The sequence below is a fragment of the Danio rerio genome, chromosome 11, assembly GCF_052040795.2.
Source record: "Danio rerio strain M-AB ecotype USA chromosome 11, GRCz13ab, whole genome shotgun sequence".
NCBI classification, from domain to species: Eukaryota; Metazoa; Chordata; class Actinopteri; order Cypriniformes; family Danionidae; genus Danio; species Danio rerio.
Window position 1 is genome coordinate 6421040 of NC_141031.1, and position 17523 is coordinate 6438562.

At 38.1% G+C, this 17523-nt stretch overlaps 1 protein-coding gene and 1 long non-coding RNA gene across 14 annotated transcripts in view; one reads left to right on the forward strand and one right to left on the reverse strand.

The window, feature by feature from the left end:
- The window catches only part of ranbp3a (RAN binding protein 3a), a 1280039-nt gene that overhangs the window by 405438 nt on the left and 857078 nt on the right, over positions 1-17523 (forward strand). For 2 of the 13 annotated variants that reach the window (XR_015501853.1, XR_015501850.1), the window contains exons 18-20: positions 28-145; positions 6921-7111; positions 8108-8252. The exons of 2 other annotated variants lie outside the window; for them this stretch is intronic. Coding sequence is in view for 5 of the 11 variants with exons in the window: in XM_087272015.1 (XP_087128141.1) it covers positions 8108-8163 (56 nt within the window). In the remaining 6 variants the exon portion in view is untranslated. 13 annotated transcript variants of the gene reach the window in all.
- LOC147841645 (uncharacterized) lies at positions 481-5438 on the reverse strand. The gene is made up of 3 exons (XR_015502316.1): positions 5009-5438; positions 4378-4960; positions 481-4167 (listed from the first exon to the last, which is right to left on the reverse strand). It is a non-coding gene; the product is annotated as an uncharacterized LOC147841645 (long non-coding RNA).

Sequence of the window (17523 nt, forward strand, 5' to 3'; positions counted from 1 at the left end):
ATGTTTTGTTTTTCCTTTCCGTTTCAGGTAACCCAGAGGCAGGTGTGTGTTCATCCACAGGCGACACATAGTGCTGAGTCTGTGGTTGATTTCTATTCCACAATGCCTCACTTGCAGCCCTCTGGTTAGCTCAAATACTATGCAGGTGTTTCTTTCTTCTTCAAACTCCTTCAGGTTTACTCTAGTCATGTGTTCAGCTGGTTTTATTTATTGCATTTTAACAGCAAAAAAAAAGCGCATCTTTCAGACTGGACACATAACCTTCTCAATATCATCATATTGATGAAAATGACTTTCTCTTAGCGTTTTAGTGAACAGATTTTTCATTCTACACACAATAACTCGTTTATGTGAGACTTAATTATTCCATGCCCTCCTGAGTGGAAGCAGGACAGAGTGAGTTAACAGAAACGTGTGTGTGTGTGTGTGTGTGTGTGTGTGTGTGTCTGTGTGTCTGTGTGTGCGTGCGTGCGTGCGTGCGTGCGTGCGTGCGCGTGCGTGCGTGCGTGCGTGCGTGTGTGTGTGTTCCATCTCTACATCCGTTCCAGTTCTGCTCAGTTTCAGCTGCTAAACTGTGTAATAGCATCCCTTAATCCTCACTTTAGATCTCAGTGTAACTTCAGGGGAAAGTTCATCCAACAATGAGAATGTTTACATGGACACCTATAATCCGATTTTAATATGATTAAGACAATACTTTGATTAAGAGTCTATAATGCAAGCAGCGATTTTAATCCGACTAAAGTCATAATTAAACTAAACAGAAGTGGAATTATGACACATGGAGTATGCCAATTTTAGTCGCATTATTGAAGTGCGGTACAGACATGTATACACTTTTATCAATCTATTATCGTCATGTAGGAGTTTTTGCTGCATTTTGCGACAGGATATTTCACACTCACACGGCTGTTTGACACTATTCTTTGCTCCTACCGAGTCAGTAAAGGACCACAGACACCTGCATCGTGAAATGCCGAGTTTTTTTTTGGTTCCTATTCAGTGTGCGTTATCAAATTCCATTAAAGCGACACTTTTCCAGGAGTCCTTACTTCATACTCGCATCCAATACCTCAGTTTGTCCTGCAGGGGCATAAATAAATTGTTCCTGAATGATAGTGAAACTGCCGAACTGCAGTTAAAGTCAAAAAATTGAAAGAGAAACACTTAAATTGACCTGAAACTCCAGAGGAAACGTTGGATAGCCCTGTGGCGGAATGAGGTTAATCGATCTATGTGCTATATACACTTATTTCACACGTCGAGCATTTTAAAAAAGAAAGCGAGGCTGTGGTGGAAAGAGACCGGAAGTATAGGATCAGCATTGTAAACATTGCAACAACATGCTGTGGACTACAAACCTTCAGCTGTTGCCGCGATTTCAAAATGCAGATGTGGTGTAAACATCACTTTAATATCACTGAGTTAAGTTTAATTTAAACAAACAAAGCATATTAGACACCAAACAAAATCATAATGTCTTTAGGAGTAATACGTTTAACCTTAAGTGTCCTCCTAGACTTCAGTTCATTGCACCAGGTAAACACCATGGGAAATCTTATCTGCTTCAGCCTATGTAACCTGGTGGGCGCTAAAACATGTTGTCTTTTAAACTGTTGTCCTGGTTCTGAAATTTTAAAAACGTCCATTTCCCCCCAACATTTAAGTGCCGCTGAGCGATTTATTGGCTGTGAAGGTCATCCGTTCACCACTCTTCACCGAGTGCAAACACAAATGCAGGGACACTGGAGCATTTTAAAGCCGCGAAGGTTTGCACTCAGTAAACATTGGTGAAGTGCAGTAAACTGATGACCTTTAAGGCCAATCACAGTCATTTCTGCTGAGCAAGTGAACACAATGGCGATTAAGCATTCAACAGTGCTTAAATGTTAGCAGGAAATGTACTTTTTTTTTTTATTTCAGTATCGTGACAAATCTAATGCGAAGTAATCATGTAACACAATCCGCGCGAATGAGATGGCCCGATTTGCACGAATGAAGCGACGTGAATTGAGCGCTTTGCGCGAATGACGCGCTTAATGCTCGTAATCGCGCCACTTTAACCAATCTGGAGCTTGCTCTTGTGGCATGCTTATGACGTAGCGCAAATGAATCAACGATTTTGAGCTTTCATACAGCACATTAACACAGTAATTTTCTTAATAAAAACCATGTTAGACATTTAGCAATGAAGCTACAGTCATTGGGCAGACAGAAGCCCCGCCAATGACGCAAATCCGCATCTATTGCTCAGTGAATTTGATGAGCGAATGAAGCGAGTAAACTCAAAATGTTCACGCGTCTATATACGCGAATAGCTCCATTTATCCACGCGTACCACATCTAGTGTTAACAGCATTATATGGTGAAAGAATCAGTTCATTAACATTTCCCTTAACTAAACTGAAAATGAGGTCTGATATGCCTTTTTATTTTCACTATGCATTCAGAACGAAGATTCGGGTCACTCTGAAGACGGTGAAATGATAAATGTGTCACTTTCTTTTAGCTGATTATATATACAGCCAGGTACACAACGTCCCTGTGTGACTCAGGTGATAATTTCGGATTTCTTCCCACCGCAGACTCGATTTCTCTTTTAAAATGGCTGCCGCGTGAAATCGGTCTATAACATGTAAAATGGGATCATGAAAGGAACAAAAAGCAACTCATGTAAACACCTTATTCATATTAATGTCATATTCAGATTAAGGCAAGCAATTCGACTTCTGGTGTCTATGTAAATGTAGTCATTGAATCAAAGTTAATAACATGTTTTTTTTTTTTCCTGAACTATCCCATTCATATGTGTCATTGGATGCTTTTGCGGCATTATTTTACTCAGTGCAGTATGACTAAAATATTGTTCAAAGAGTTCTCTGATCATCAGGCTCTTATATAATCATTTAAGAATCCGAAACTGATATTTCACAGATTTAAATGGACCTCATTTGTTGCATTATTCAAATGTGAAATTAGTTTAGTCTGTTTATAGGAAAGCTTTGTCCATAAATGAAAAATATGTGTGATTGTTGTCGTTTCATATACTAAAGTAAGTATGTTTTTAGGAGTGTGATTAAATCATACATATACAGTTGAAGTCAGAATTATTAGCCCTCCAGTTAAATTTTTACACTTTTCCTCAATTTCTGTTTAATTGAGAGATTTTTCTCAACATGTTTCTAAACACTAATTTCTAATAACTGATTTTTTGTTATCTTTGCCATGATAAGAGTACATAATATTTTTCTAGATATTTTTGAAGATACTAGTATTCAGCTTAAAGGGACATTTAAATGCTTAATTGGGTTAACTAGGCAACTTAAGGCTGATTTGTACTTCTGCGTCTTCATTAATACTTCATTAAAATGCAATGTTTTGTTTTTGTCTGAACGCTACCTTAATGTACAAGTAGCTGAAACTCACTCATTCAGTGGCTAGAACTGGTGGACTTGCAACAACTTTAATCATAAGGTAAACTCAAAACAAAAGTTTTCATCTGGAGCTTCTACATGGGACTCCACACTTGTAAACACTTGTTCCATCGGACTCGCGACTCTCAGCACCGCCCACGCTTGTCAGCACCTGCGTAAGCTGACCAATCACAAAGCTTGCGCCATGCGTTGTTGCAACGTGTAGTTACATTTTTTTGAGAGGTGCGCGCCTGCGTAAGCCAAGGCGAGGGCTATGCGATCGCGCAAAGGCTGTGCCGGACCATATGTGTGCCCTTAACGCAGAAGTATATATCAGCCTTTAAGGCTGATTTATACTTCTGCATTGAGTAATAGGCGTGACCCACGGTGCCTGCCTTGCATGTAGACGTGCGTTTATACTTCTGTTCGCTGTTTGTGTTACTCTACAATAACATTTCCAAAACACTAGCTGGCAGTAGGCTTTTATGCTCCTCTGTGTCGAGTTTTTTCGCAGGTGTTTTGGTTTTTCTGAACGCTACCGAAATGTAAAAGTAGCTAAAACTCGCTAATTCAGAGGCGGGAACCAGCAGACATGCAACAACTTTAATCATAACGTAAACACAAAACAAAAGTTTTCATCTGGGGCTCCTTCTCAGGATTCCACACTTGTAAACACTCGCTCCATCGAGCTCGCGGCTATCAGCACTGCCCACACTCATCACAGCTACAAAGCCGACCAATCACAGAGCTTGCGCTACGTGTCATTGTAGTTAAATTTTTTGAAAGGTGTGCATCACCGTATGCGTCAGCCACGACGAGGGTTATGTGACCGCGCAAAGGTGGTGCTGAGCTGATGTGCGCTGTTTGTGTTGCTCTGCTGTAACACTTCCGAAACACTAGCTGGCAATTGGTTTTATGTTCCTCTGTGTCGAGTTTCTTCTCAGGTGTTTTGTTTTTTCTGAACGCTGCCGTAATGTAAAAGTAGCTAAAACTCAGAGGCCATTCAGAGTCATTCAGAGGCGGGAATTAGTGGACATGCAACAACATTAGTAATAAGGTAAACACAAAACAATCACAAAGCTTGCGCAACGTGTCATTGCGACATGTAGTTAAATTTTTTGAGAGGTACGTGATGCAGTCAGCCATGGCGAGGGCTTTGCGACTGCATGAAGGCTTTGCAGAGCATACGCGTGCGCTTGATGCAGAAGTAGAAATCAGCCTCAAGCCTGGTTTATACTTCTGCGACAAGTGATCGACGTCACCCACGGCGCATGCAATTCGCGCAGACAAGCTTTTATACTTCAGTGCGGTGCGTGTGTTGCTCTGCAATAACACTTCCGAAACACTAGCTGGCAGTAGGTGTTTATGTTTCTCTGTGTCGAGTTTCTTCGCTGGTGTTTTTTTTTTTTTCTGAACGCTACCTTAATGTACAAGTGGCTCAAACTCACTCATTTTGAGGCTGGAATCGGTGGACGGGCAACATCTTTAATCATAAGGTAAACAAAGTACAACAGTCTCCATCCGGAGCTCCTTCATGAGACTCCACTCTTGTAAGCACTCACTGCATCGTGCTCGCACAGTCGCGCGGCTCTCACCTCCGCCAACACTTGTCAGTGTTACCAAGCCGACCAATCCCAGAGCTTGCACTACGCATCGTTGCAACGTGTAGTTACATTTTTTTGAGAGGTGCACGTCAACGTCGCCGACGGCCACAGCGAGAGCTATGCATCCATGCGTATGCTGCGCTGTAGCCTATGCATACACTTGACGCAGAAGTATAAATTAGCCTTGGGGGTAATTAGGCAAGTCATTATAAAACAGTGGTTTGTTCTGTAGCTAATTAAAAAAAATACTGATTACGGGGTCTAATAATATTGACAATAAAAAAAAATTAAAACTGCTTTTATTCTAGCCGAAATAAAATATTATAGGAAATACTGTGAAAATGTACTTAATCTTTTAAATATCACTTGAGAAATATTTGAAAAAATTTATATTACAAAAAGGGCTTATAATTTTGCCCTCTACTATATATATATATATATATATATATATATATATATATATATATATATATATATATATGCTATTATTTTTTGTGAGTATCTGAAGACATAGATTTCATTATTGGACGAATTGTTTAAAATATTAAACATCATCATGGTGGTCGCCCACACCTACAGTTAATACGAACAGTTGTACAAAATAAATATTAAATGTATATTATCATCCAGTTTCAATGCAATAGTACCTTTTCACACAGTCTATTTTTATGAATATGTCCTGTATATCGAGATTTAGTATTGTACATAGCTTAGGATCTGAAGTTTTATAGCAAAACATCTTACTTATGAAAACATTATTATCTTAAAATGGGTTTCTTTATTTTCTGTTACTAAAATAATACTATATACAGTGTTTATCATCTAAATATTTTTGTCTACTAGGTAGTTTTTGTCATTATATTATCTAAAGTATGACCGTGTGCTCTGTTTTTTTTTTTTGTTTTTTTTTTTTTGGAATTTTGTTAAACAAGAGCCTAGTTTTGAAGTTGGACCGCATTTCAACAGAGTGAATTCCATAGGAAAATGTCTGGGTTACATTTCACACCAAAACAGAATCTTGTTTTATCTAGATAATAATCATCCTAACTCATTTTCAGTAGCCTTTTTTTAAAAAGTGTTCTCATTGTTGTAACACTAAATGCAATATTATTTCAGTTAAAATCATTCATTCATTCAAAAATGTTATTTACTCACCCTGGTGTTATTCCAATGCTGTATGCTTTTCTTGCTTTTGCATACCACAAAAGGAGATCTTCAATTTAAGTCAACTAATCGCTTTAGTCAACTAATCTGTTTAAAAACAATGTGTTTTCTCACTTTTTGAAATGTAAAGTCATCTAATAATTTTAAAAGCATCAGGTTTCCTCACTTTATTAAGTAAAGTTTACTCACATTTTAAAGAAAAGTTAACTTATCACTGAATTTGTTGCTTGTTCTCACTTTTTTAGTCAACTAATTTCTTTAAAAGCAACAAGTTTACTCGCTTTAAATAAAGTCAACTCATCAATTTCAAAGTATGGTGTTTACTCGCTTTAAAAAAAATCAACTAATCGCTTTAAAAACAATGCATTTTCTCACTTTTTAGAGAAAAGTCAACTAATCACTAAACTTATTGCTTTAAAAATAATTGCTCTCATTTTTTAAAGTCAACTAATCACTTTAAAAGCATCATGTTTACTCAATTTATTAAGTAAAGTCAACTATATGGCTTCAAAATTAACGAGTTTTCTCAATTTTAAAGTCTACTAATCATTTTTAAAGCAACACATTTTTACACTTTTTATTTCAGCTAATTGCTTTTTAAAATGCTGAATTGATTATATTTGTATTACAGTTATTTTAATGCATAATAATTATGGGGTGAAATATGACCTAGACGTTTTTTTTATGAGAATTGCCCTTTTATACATCTCTCATATATTTTATATGTTTGTTTTTTAAGAAGGAACAAAACCCTGTTTATCTTCAGTCATGGAACGCAGGTTGTGAGCTAGTGTGAGTCAGACTTCACTCACGCGGTTCATTACTGCCGGCCAACGTACACAAAGCTGACTGTGACTCCCGCACAATCAAGTCAAAGAAGGGCTTTTCCCACTCTGCTGCTGAATATTCTCAAAATACTGCCAGTGACAGGTACTCATGTAGCATTATTCACCAGATGTGAACAAAGAATAATGTGTGGTGCACTGTCTGACTGTTTCTGTCCACACGCACGCTATAATAAGTCTGTCTGATCATTTGTAAAAAGAGGTCAAATAAGCACCGTTTAGGTCTAAACACGATTTATTAGTTTCATAGTAAGATAATCTTTAAACATTCTTTATTTTGAATTCAAATGTTACTAAAACTAAGAAGAGAGATGTGTAGATTTGTTGGTCAAGATGCTAAATATATCCTTCATAACAGCATTAGCTAGTTTAAAAGCAATTATTTGTTTTCGTCACGTGTGCAGACGTTAAGCTTTAGTGTTTTTACCAACTATGGCACTTAATTGTTGTGTTTTGTGTTCGTGTTTCTTTTATCACGTCCTTCTGGTGCTCGGCTTCAGAATGTTCGTGTTTCCATATAGTTACTGTAGACATTTCCCGTCAATATGAAAGCAGGGCTAAAGGTTTACAAAACAGATGTTCGCTCATGCGAGTGGATTGCTGTAAATGTCTGTAAATGTTTACATTCACTGTGTTGCAGCAGATGTACTATAAGAAACGCTGACCCCCCACCCCCCACCCCCCTTTTGGGTTGTTTGTGTAGATCTCAGAGAGACTGTGAACTAGCCAGTGCTATTTCTGGCCCTGAATAACTCCACTGCACTGGTCTTGTGGTTTAAATCTACAATTTGACTCTGGTGGAAGTGTTTAGCGTTCATTTTGAAGGGCTAGGCTGCTATTGGACTAAACATCTGCTGATTTCACTGGAATATGTCATTTGTTGGCCACAAATTCCAAACGTGTGATAAAGGTCAATTGTGGATATATATTTGGTCTGTTATAGACATTTCTGTTTTCCATTAAACAACTTGTACCATTATAAAACCTTAACCTGAAATATGCAAATAATCTTGTCTTCTTTTCATCCAATTTTTAAGTCATTCAAGTAATCTCTCGTTTCTCTTTTCCTGTTCATTTGCAGCTTGTTTAGCCCACCTATTCATTTCTGCTGATATCACAGTATATATAAAAACATGATGCTGCATTTAAGTCACATTATTCTTCCAGTTGGAAACCTGTACCACCTTTGACTGTTGTTTCATAAAGTCTCCTCTGTTTTGTCTGTTCTCTCTAGAATGTGTCAAATCTTTCCTGAGTTTTTTTTTTTTTTTTGGGGTTAGGAGGATCTATTCTAATTACATTTAAAGGGCATCTCCGATGAAAATCAACTTTTGTTAGCGGTTTGGACAGAACTGTGTGTAGGTATTGTGCAGGGGTCACCAATCTCTGTCCTGGAGGGCCGGTGGGTTTAGCTTCAACATGCTTCAACACACCTGCCTGGATGTTTCAAGTACACCGACTTTGATTAGCTTGTTCAGGTGTGTTTGATTAGAGTTGGAGCTAAAATCTGGAGGACACCGGCCCTTCAGGAACAAGTTTGGTAACCCCTGGTATGGTGTGTCCATTGTCATATTTGTAGTGATATAAACACAACAAGTCTCGTTTTTTACATTTCCTGACGTTAAAATAGGACCCAAATCCTGTGATTTTGAGGCCCACAGCAACATGGCGTAGGTGTGCGGGGTTCCCTGCCTACCGAATTAATTGGCAGGCGCCATGTCTTCATAATAACATGTATACACATGTCCACAGAACATTTTTTACAAAGAAACTGAGATTAAAATATCTGAGATAATGATATTACAATATCCGTTCCAACTCTGATTTTTATAAGTTTAAAACATTTATAAAACAGAGAATGTTGGTAATAAAGAGAGTTACATCAACAACTAATTCTTAACCGCTATAATCACCATGGCCACATGGTGTCAGTATACACTAATATCTGTGTATGTGTGACTCATCATTTCAGGAAGGCTTGAATAAACTCAACCAATACCTAAAATAAACTTGATTCAGCTTCATCTGAGTCTATTACTGACTGCTGGAGAAGCAGGCACACACGTGGGAACGGTGGGCAGAAAAAAAGCAGCTCATTTGCATTTAAAGACGGGCGACAAAAACAGCTACACCGTACTCAGACACCAAAATGGGCAGTTTCTGGAGGCTATAATAAATAATTTGATGGGCATTTTAAGCTGAAACTTTACAGACACATTCTGGAGACACCAAAGGGTTATCTCGCATCTTGTAAAAGAGGTGCCCTTTAAATGTTTTTTGCTCCCCTGCTGAAAAATCCACCTTTAACCAGCCTAGGCTGGTTGGCTGGTTTTAGCTGGTTTTAGCTGGTTGACCAGCCTGGTTTTAGAGGGGTTTTGGCCATTTCCAGGCTTGTTTCCAGTCATTTCCAGCCTGGTCTTAGCTGGTCAGGCTGGAAAATTACCAGCCAAATCCAGCTAAAACCAGCTTGACCAGCCTGGTTTAAGCTGGATATAGCTGGTTTTGGCTGGACTCCCAGCTTGGCTAGGCTGGTCAAACCGGTTTTAGCTGGTCATCTCCCAGCCTGAACAGCTAAGACCAGGCTGGAAATGGCTGGAAACCAGCCTAGAAATGGCCAAAATCCCTCTAAAACCAGCCTGGTCGACCAGCTAAAACCAGCCAACCAGCCTAAGCTGGTTTAAGCTGGATTTTTCAGTAGGGTCCCACTTCATATTAAGTAGCTTTATGCACTTGCATCAAAATATATATCTACAGGGTGGGCCATTTATATGGATACATTTTAATAAAATGAGAGTGGTTGTTGATATTAACTTCCTGTTTGTGGCAAATTAGTATATGTGAGGGGTCAAACTTTTCAAGATGGGTGGTGACCATGGTGGCCATTTTGAAATCGGCTATCTTGGATCCAACGTTTGTTTTTTCAATAGAAAGAGGGTCATTTGACGCATCAAACTGAATATAGTGAATATGTTTTGAATGTAGTGAATATTAGCAATAGTCTTTAATATTAGTACAGTACTAGTTGATGGAGCTTTGGGTAAACATTGATCACAGTGGAGGTCTGTACATGAAAGGTCTGTGTACTCTGAAAGATCCACTGTTTTCTTTCATTCTCTCATGCTTGAATGGTTTAAAGGTCAAGGCCATTTAGTGCAAGTTATTTCAGCTAATGGATGCTTGGAAGCTTATTACCGATTTATTTACTTTATATACTTTATATACTTACTATTTTATTTACCGAAGCTTATAACCGATTATAGCTTCTTTTATACTACAACTACAAGCACCCGCAGCTCTATGACAGCTGGCTTTGTTGCCTAATGCAAATATTCAGCAAAATTACAGCTGCACTATTATTTTAAAATACTACAGTACATCTGCAACCTGGTTAGCAGTAAGTTTTCTTGATATACAGTTGAAGTCTGAATTATTAGACCCCCTGAACTAATAGCACCCCTGTTTTTTTTCCCCCCCGATTTCTGTTTAACAGAGAGCAGATTTTTTAACTAATTTCTAATAACTGATTTATTTTATCTTTGCCGTGATGACAGTACATAATATTTCACTAGATATTTTTCAAAACACTTCTATACAGCTTAAAGTGACATTTAAAGGCTTAACTAGGTTAATTAGGTTAACTAGACAGGTTAGGGTAATTAGGCAAGTTATTGTATAATGATGGTTTGCTCTGGAGACTATCGAAAAAATAAATATAGCCTAAAGGGTCTTTTAATTTTGACCTTAAAATGGTGTTTAAAAAATTTTAACAAAGCTTTTATTCTAGCCGACATAAAACAAATGAGACTTTCTCCAGAAGAAAAAATATTATCAGACATTCTGTGAATTTTTTTTTTTTTTTTTTTTTTTTGCTCGTTCAACATAGTTTGGGAAATATTAAAAACAAAAAAACTCAAAGGGGGGCTAATAATTCTGACCTTAACTGTATATGGTGAATAACCACAGCCATATTACCCTGCAGCCCAAGACTGGTTATTCACTGAAGCTAAGCAGGGCTGAGCCTGGTCAGTACCTGGATGGGAGACCACATGGGAAAACTAGGTTGCTGATGGAAGTGGTGTTAGCGAGGCCAGCAGGGGATGCTCAACCTGTGGTCTGTGTGAGGCCTAATGCCCCAATATAGTGAAGAGGACACTATGTTAATGGGCGACATCTTTCGGATGGGATGTTAAACCGAGGTCTTGACTCTCTGTGGTCATTAAAAATCCCACGGCACTTCTCGTAAAGAGTAGGGGGTGTAACCGCGGTGTCCTGGCCAAATTCCCTCCATAAGCCCTTCCCAATCATCCCCATCCACTGAATTGGCTCTATCACTGTCTATCCTCTCCAATAGCAGGTGTATGGTGAGTGCACTGGCGCCGTTGTCCTGTGGTTGGTGTCGCATCATCCAAGTGGATGCTGCACACTGGTGGGGGAGTTATTTGTCTGTGTTACATACCTGTGTAGATGCTAGTTCTATAAAATGCTCTATATGACAAAAATACTGTAAAAAGTACAGTAATTTACCATTAAATTTAGGAATTAATTTGATGTTCCTACTGTAATTTAAACGGTTAAGTTCTGGCAACCACAGCTGCCATTTTTCATTCATTTGTTTTCCTTCGGCTTAGTCCTTTATTTATCAGGGGTCGCCACAGCGGAATAAACCGCCTACTATTCCGGCATATTTTTTACACAGCGATTGCCCTTCCAGCTGCAACCCAATACTGGGAAACACCCATTCACTCTCGCATTCACACACACTCTTACACAATGGGCAATTTAGTTTATTCAGTTCACTTATAGCACATGTCTTTGGACTGTGGAGGAAACCGGAGCACCCGGAGGAACGCGAACACGGGAGAACATGCAAACTCCACAGAGATATGCCATCTATATGAATCGACCGGTGACCTTGCTGTGAGGTGACTGCTGAGCCACTGTGCTGCCCTGCTGCCGTTTTTTTTAGGCCTCATAATAACATCATCTTCGCTTTTAAATCTGTTCTGTACTTTATTTTCCAAAACCCAAGAGAAGTTCATTCCGGAAAGCGGTCGCTCACTTAAAACAAGTACAGCAATTAGCCAAATGACAACACTTTCTACAATCCAATCAGTACCCAATTCATTCTCATGTGCCATAATCGAATAAATATCACAATGAGAAGTAAATAAACGCCTCAGTTTCTGTTTCATGCTGAGTTTAATGTAACACGTTACATCTGTTCATGTTAAATCCTCCTTGTTCGGTTTATTTCTTGCTTACAATAAATCTGATGCTAAATTAGGAACTAAAACAAAAGATCAGTCCTGTCCTGTCATGAAGACAAAGAACCAGAGAGGGCTTGAAAACATGTTCATAGTGATTAAACGAATAGTCCGACAAGCGTGCTTCAGCCCGGTTCAAGGCAAATTTACATAAGCTGCGTCCCAAATGGCACACTATACACTATGCACTCATGCACATTGTACTTATGCACTTACACACTCAACAGGATAGTATATGTATGTAGTGTCAACCCAAATGGCACACTAATGTTTTTTAACTAAGCGGAAATTCAAACCGTTTCCCTGATGATGTTTGACGGTTGCCAAATCAGTGAAATAAACAACAGAATTATCAATTAATACCTGCCGTGAGTATAACCACATTCACCATCAGGAGGCGCTATAATCACTCTTGTAGGAGAATTTTGCTTTTACCGTCCAAAATAAATAAAGTTATCCAACATGTGCGCCCGATAGCTCCGCCCTTTCGCTACGTAAGCAAACCTGCGGTCGTTGAGTGTGTGAAGTGTCCATCATTACACACTTCATTTTAGCGGCTGAATGAGTGCATCATCCGGGTAATTAAAGTGCACTTATTATTGTAAGAGTTTTCAGTGTGAACGCACTACTTACACTATTTATACTACAAAATGGCGTAGAATAGTGTGTAAGTATGCGATTTGGGACGCAGCTATAGTGTGAGTACGCCCTTACTTTATTGTGAAGACCACATCTATAGAGTGAATTTTTAGAGACTGCCAGCCATGAAATGTTGGGTTTCATTAACCCAATGTTGGGTTAAATATGAACAAACCACAGCGGATTGAACCACCAATTACTCTGGCATATATTTTATGCAGCGCGTGGCCTTTCAGATACAAGCCAGCACTGGGAAACACCCATACACTCTCATTCACGCACACACACACACAAATTAAACACAATGTTGGCTTAATTTTTTAGAAATAAATTTCATTGACATTTTTTATCCCACAGTTGAGTTTATCCATATTTGAACCAGCACTCAAATAATTTATTTAAGGGTATAATTTTTTTTATACCCTGTTTAGCTGTAGCAAGATCAAAGCAAGTTTTCTCAGACCAGTGACTTTGGGTTTGTATTTTATATAAATTACAGTTTTTCTCCGTTGGTTTGGCTCATTTCCTGAAACAGAAATTACATTCTCAAAACAACATGGACAAACCTCCAAACCACTTGGCAATTGTTCACAACAGAATTGAATTCCTCATTCATTTCATCAAATTGCAAATATCTAAGTACATCTTTGCAAATGATTAAGTACAGATAGCCTACATTTAGCACAATTTCCAAGTGAATAGATCTTGTTGATTTAGGCTGATCGGCAATTCTCAGTCTAATGGTTGTTCTCTCCAAAATGTGTCAGCGTCATTTCATCGTATATGTCATCACATGCACAATAGTCTGTTCAATTGTTAAAATTAGTCAAGACCATAATACCATGAACACCATACAGTAGGTGAATCCTTGGAACATTCGATTACAATTTATTACAGCTATTTATTATTTTTGCTCTGATATTTGGAAGTTACTTTGTGTGGTTGAGTTACCATTTCCTTGGCAATATGAGAGCAATGTGTGACGTCAAACCTTGGATGCTACTCTTACCCTAAAATCCCATTTCTTTTTTTCTGTTTTATACACCATTGTATTCTATTAGCTAGACAAAAACTGTACAGTACCCCATGTCAAAGAAGGACTGGGCTAAGACTGTAAGGTGGACATCAGGGATAATTTAGTGGTCCTTTGCCATAATCACAAAACATGTAAACAATTTGACTTGCAGTGCTTACACAATGCTAAAGCAACAAAGCATTTTGGGGGCACTGACTGTTTAAAGGAGAAGGAAATTTAGTTTTGACACATGAGTGAACTTTTTTCTTTTTTTTTATATATATATAATATTTTTTTAGGGGTTTTCACCTTTATTGATAAGACAGTGGAGATACACTGTAAAAAATGGCCGTGATTTCAACGGTAAAAAACTAAAAAATGCTACAGTACAAATCCGTAACCTGGTTAACGGTATGTTTCCTTAATATATACGGCGAATAACCGTAAATTGACTTTCCCAGAATTCCCTGCATGGCACATCACTTTTTATGCATTTGGTTGACATTATTATGGATATTTTTAGTTGTGCATGTGGGTGAGCTAACGCGTCTAACTGTGTAACAAAAGATGTGTAGATATTGGTCATTCAAAATACAGACATTTTACCTTTATAAATTAATAAATTACGGTAGTTTACCGTAAAAATTAAAAATTACTTTTTCGGTTTGTGCCGTGTTTTTTACGGTTAAGTACTTGCAACCACAGCTGCCGTTTTTTTACTGTAAATTTTACAGAATTATTTTTTACAGTGTGGGGAGGATAGACAGGGGAAGGATCAGCAATGGAAACCGAGAGGGGAATCAAACTCAGGTCGCTGCGAGCACTTCAGTGCTATGTGTCAACGCACTAACCACTAGGCCACTGGTGCCGACTAGTGCATTATTTTAAGGAAGGTATGAGCTTTTGCAAGTGAGCTCTAGTGTTGTGCTAAACTGTTACACTGTTTTGCCAAATGATCTTAGAATTTTGAGAATGTAATTTCTGTTTCAAGAAAAGAGTCAAACCAATGGAGAAAAACTGTAAAAGGCACAAATACTAGTTTTCTTAAAGCATACAGTACTAGCACACACGAAGTATCCTGAACTGCTTGATTTAAAATGTTAAATCCTTTTTGTGCTTCTTTTCTAGGGCGTTTCTGTTATTTTCCACTGTTCTTAAGCTTGTCGCTCATTCTAAAAGGCATCAGTTGAGTTTATTTAAACAGGGAGTGTGTGATACTGCAGCTTTGGTGGGCTGTGAGGTCTGGGATCAGCCTGGAAAGGCTTGCGTGAGGCTATGAATGCAGTGTTTTTGAGGAAATGTCACAAACTCTTTTCCCTTAAACCTGGCAGAGGAAATTGCAGTGTTTCATGTTAACAGTTTCAGGACTATAACCGTTGCAGAAAAGCAAAGTCTTGTAACATGTCACAAAAATAATTTCTCCTAATGTGGATGATTCATGTGGACGATTTGCTCTTATAGAGGGTGCTTATACTTAAAAATATGATTTTACTGCTTGTTCAAACTACTTAAAGTATGTAAAATGAGCTTCAACACAATGCATTTAGGCTTGTAGACATGGTCAAGATGAGCTGCTGCAGTTCAAACCGAGCATCAGAATAGGAAAGAGAGGTGATTCATGTGATGTTGAATGTGGCATGGTTGTTGGTGCCAGACGGGCTGGTCAGAGTATTTCAGAAACTGCTAATCTACTGAGATTTTCACACACAACCATATCTAGGGTTTACAGAGAATGGTCCAAAAAAGAGAAAACATCCAACAGTTCTGTAGGCGCAAATGCCTTGTTGATGTCAGAGGAGAATGGCCAGACTGATTCCAGCTGATAGAAAGACAACAGTCAAATAACTACTCGTTACAACTGAGGCATGCAGAAGAGCATCTTTGAACACGTCCAACCTTGAGGCGGATGGGCTACAGCAGCAGATGACTACACCGGGTGTCACTCCTGTCAGCTAAGAACAGGAAACTGAGGCTACAATTCGCACAGGCTCACCAAAATTGGACAATAAAAGATTGAAGAAAAAGTTGCCTGGTCTTATGAGTCTCGATTTCTGCTGCAACATTTGGATGGTCGGGTCAGAATTTGTTGTCCCAACATGAAAGCATGAATTCATCCTGCCTTGTATCAACGGTTCAGGCTGATAGTGGTGGTGTAATGGTGTGGGGGATATTTTCTTCACACACTTTGGGCCCATAAGTACCAATTGAGCATTGTGTTACCACCACAGCCTACCCGAGTATTGTTGCTGACCATGTCCATCCATTTATGACCACAGTGTACTCATCTTTTAATAGCTACTTCCAACAGGATAACACGCCATGTCATACAGTGCAAATCCTCTCAGACTGGTTTCTTGAACATGACAATGAGTTCACTGTACTCAAATGGCCTCCACAGTCACCAAATCTCAATCCAGTAGAGCACCTTTGGGATGTGGTGGAATGGGAGATTCGCATCATGGATGTGCAGCTGACAAATCTGCAGCAACTGCGTGATGCTATCATGTCAATATGGGCCAAAATCTCTGAGGAATGTTTCCAATACCTTGATGAATCTACAGTATGCCTCGAAGGATTAAGGCAGCTCTAAAGGCAAAGGTAGGTCCAACCTGGTACTAGTCAGGTGTACCTAATAAAGCGGCTGGTAAGTGATTTATTTATTTTTTCTTTAATTGGAACTTTATTCCTACATGTTGCTTTAACACAAATTGATTATCTTTAACAAATTTAAGCAGATTGAACATAAAACAATTAAGTTGTCTCAATAAAAGCTCAATAATTACGTTTCAGCAAGCAGCCATATTTTGAGTACCCGGCGAGGGCAGCTGGTCCTCGGCGACTTGTGTGCCCCTGGCTAATCTGAAAATGCTCATTTTAATCACGTTGGATTTAATTATTATTTTCTCTTTCTGAAATTATTCAAAAATAACAGCTAAATTCTTATAATAAAATCACGTTGGATTTAATTAATATTTTCTCTTCTGAAACTATTCGAAAATAACGGCTAAATTCTTATAATAAATTCTTGTTGGATTTAATTATTATTTTCTCTTTTTGAAATTATTCAAAAATAACAGCTAAATTCTTGTAATAAAATTGATTAGATTTTATTACAGACATTTTTTATTAATTTCAAAGCAAAAAAAATGCCCTAAAATCAGGAAATTAATTTCATTAAATAAAGTGTACATATTAATATTAATGAAATCTACAAGGCCACAAAATGACTTTTTACAGTGTAGTATATTTTAAACACTTGTAATTTCATGATTTTTCCTTTCTCTTTGTTTACTATGACAAAAAATATAACCCTTTATTCTTATTATAAAAAAAATATTCAAATGACTTCTTAGAATCTGAGCACATTTGCATTTCTCACGCCTTATTTTTTTATTCTTCCAGACACAATAACAGGATCTGAACCACAGCGCTGCATTCTGCTTCTGTCCAAATGTTTATGGACACAGATCATTAAAAGGCACGTTTGTGTACACAGACATAATCACACTTGAGTGGAATGAGTACGTGTGCAGCGTCTCTCAGCACTGATTGTGGCTTTCCTCGTCGTTCCCTTTCAAA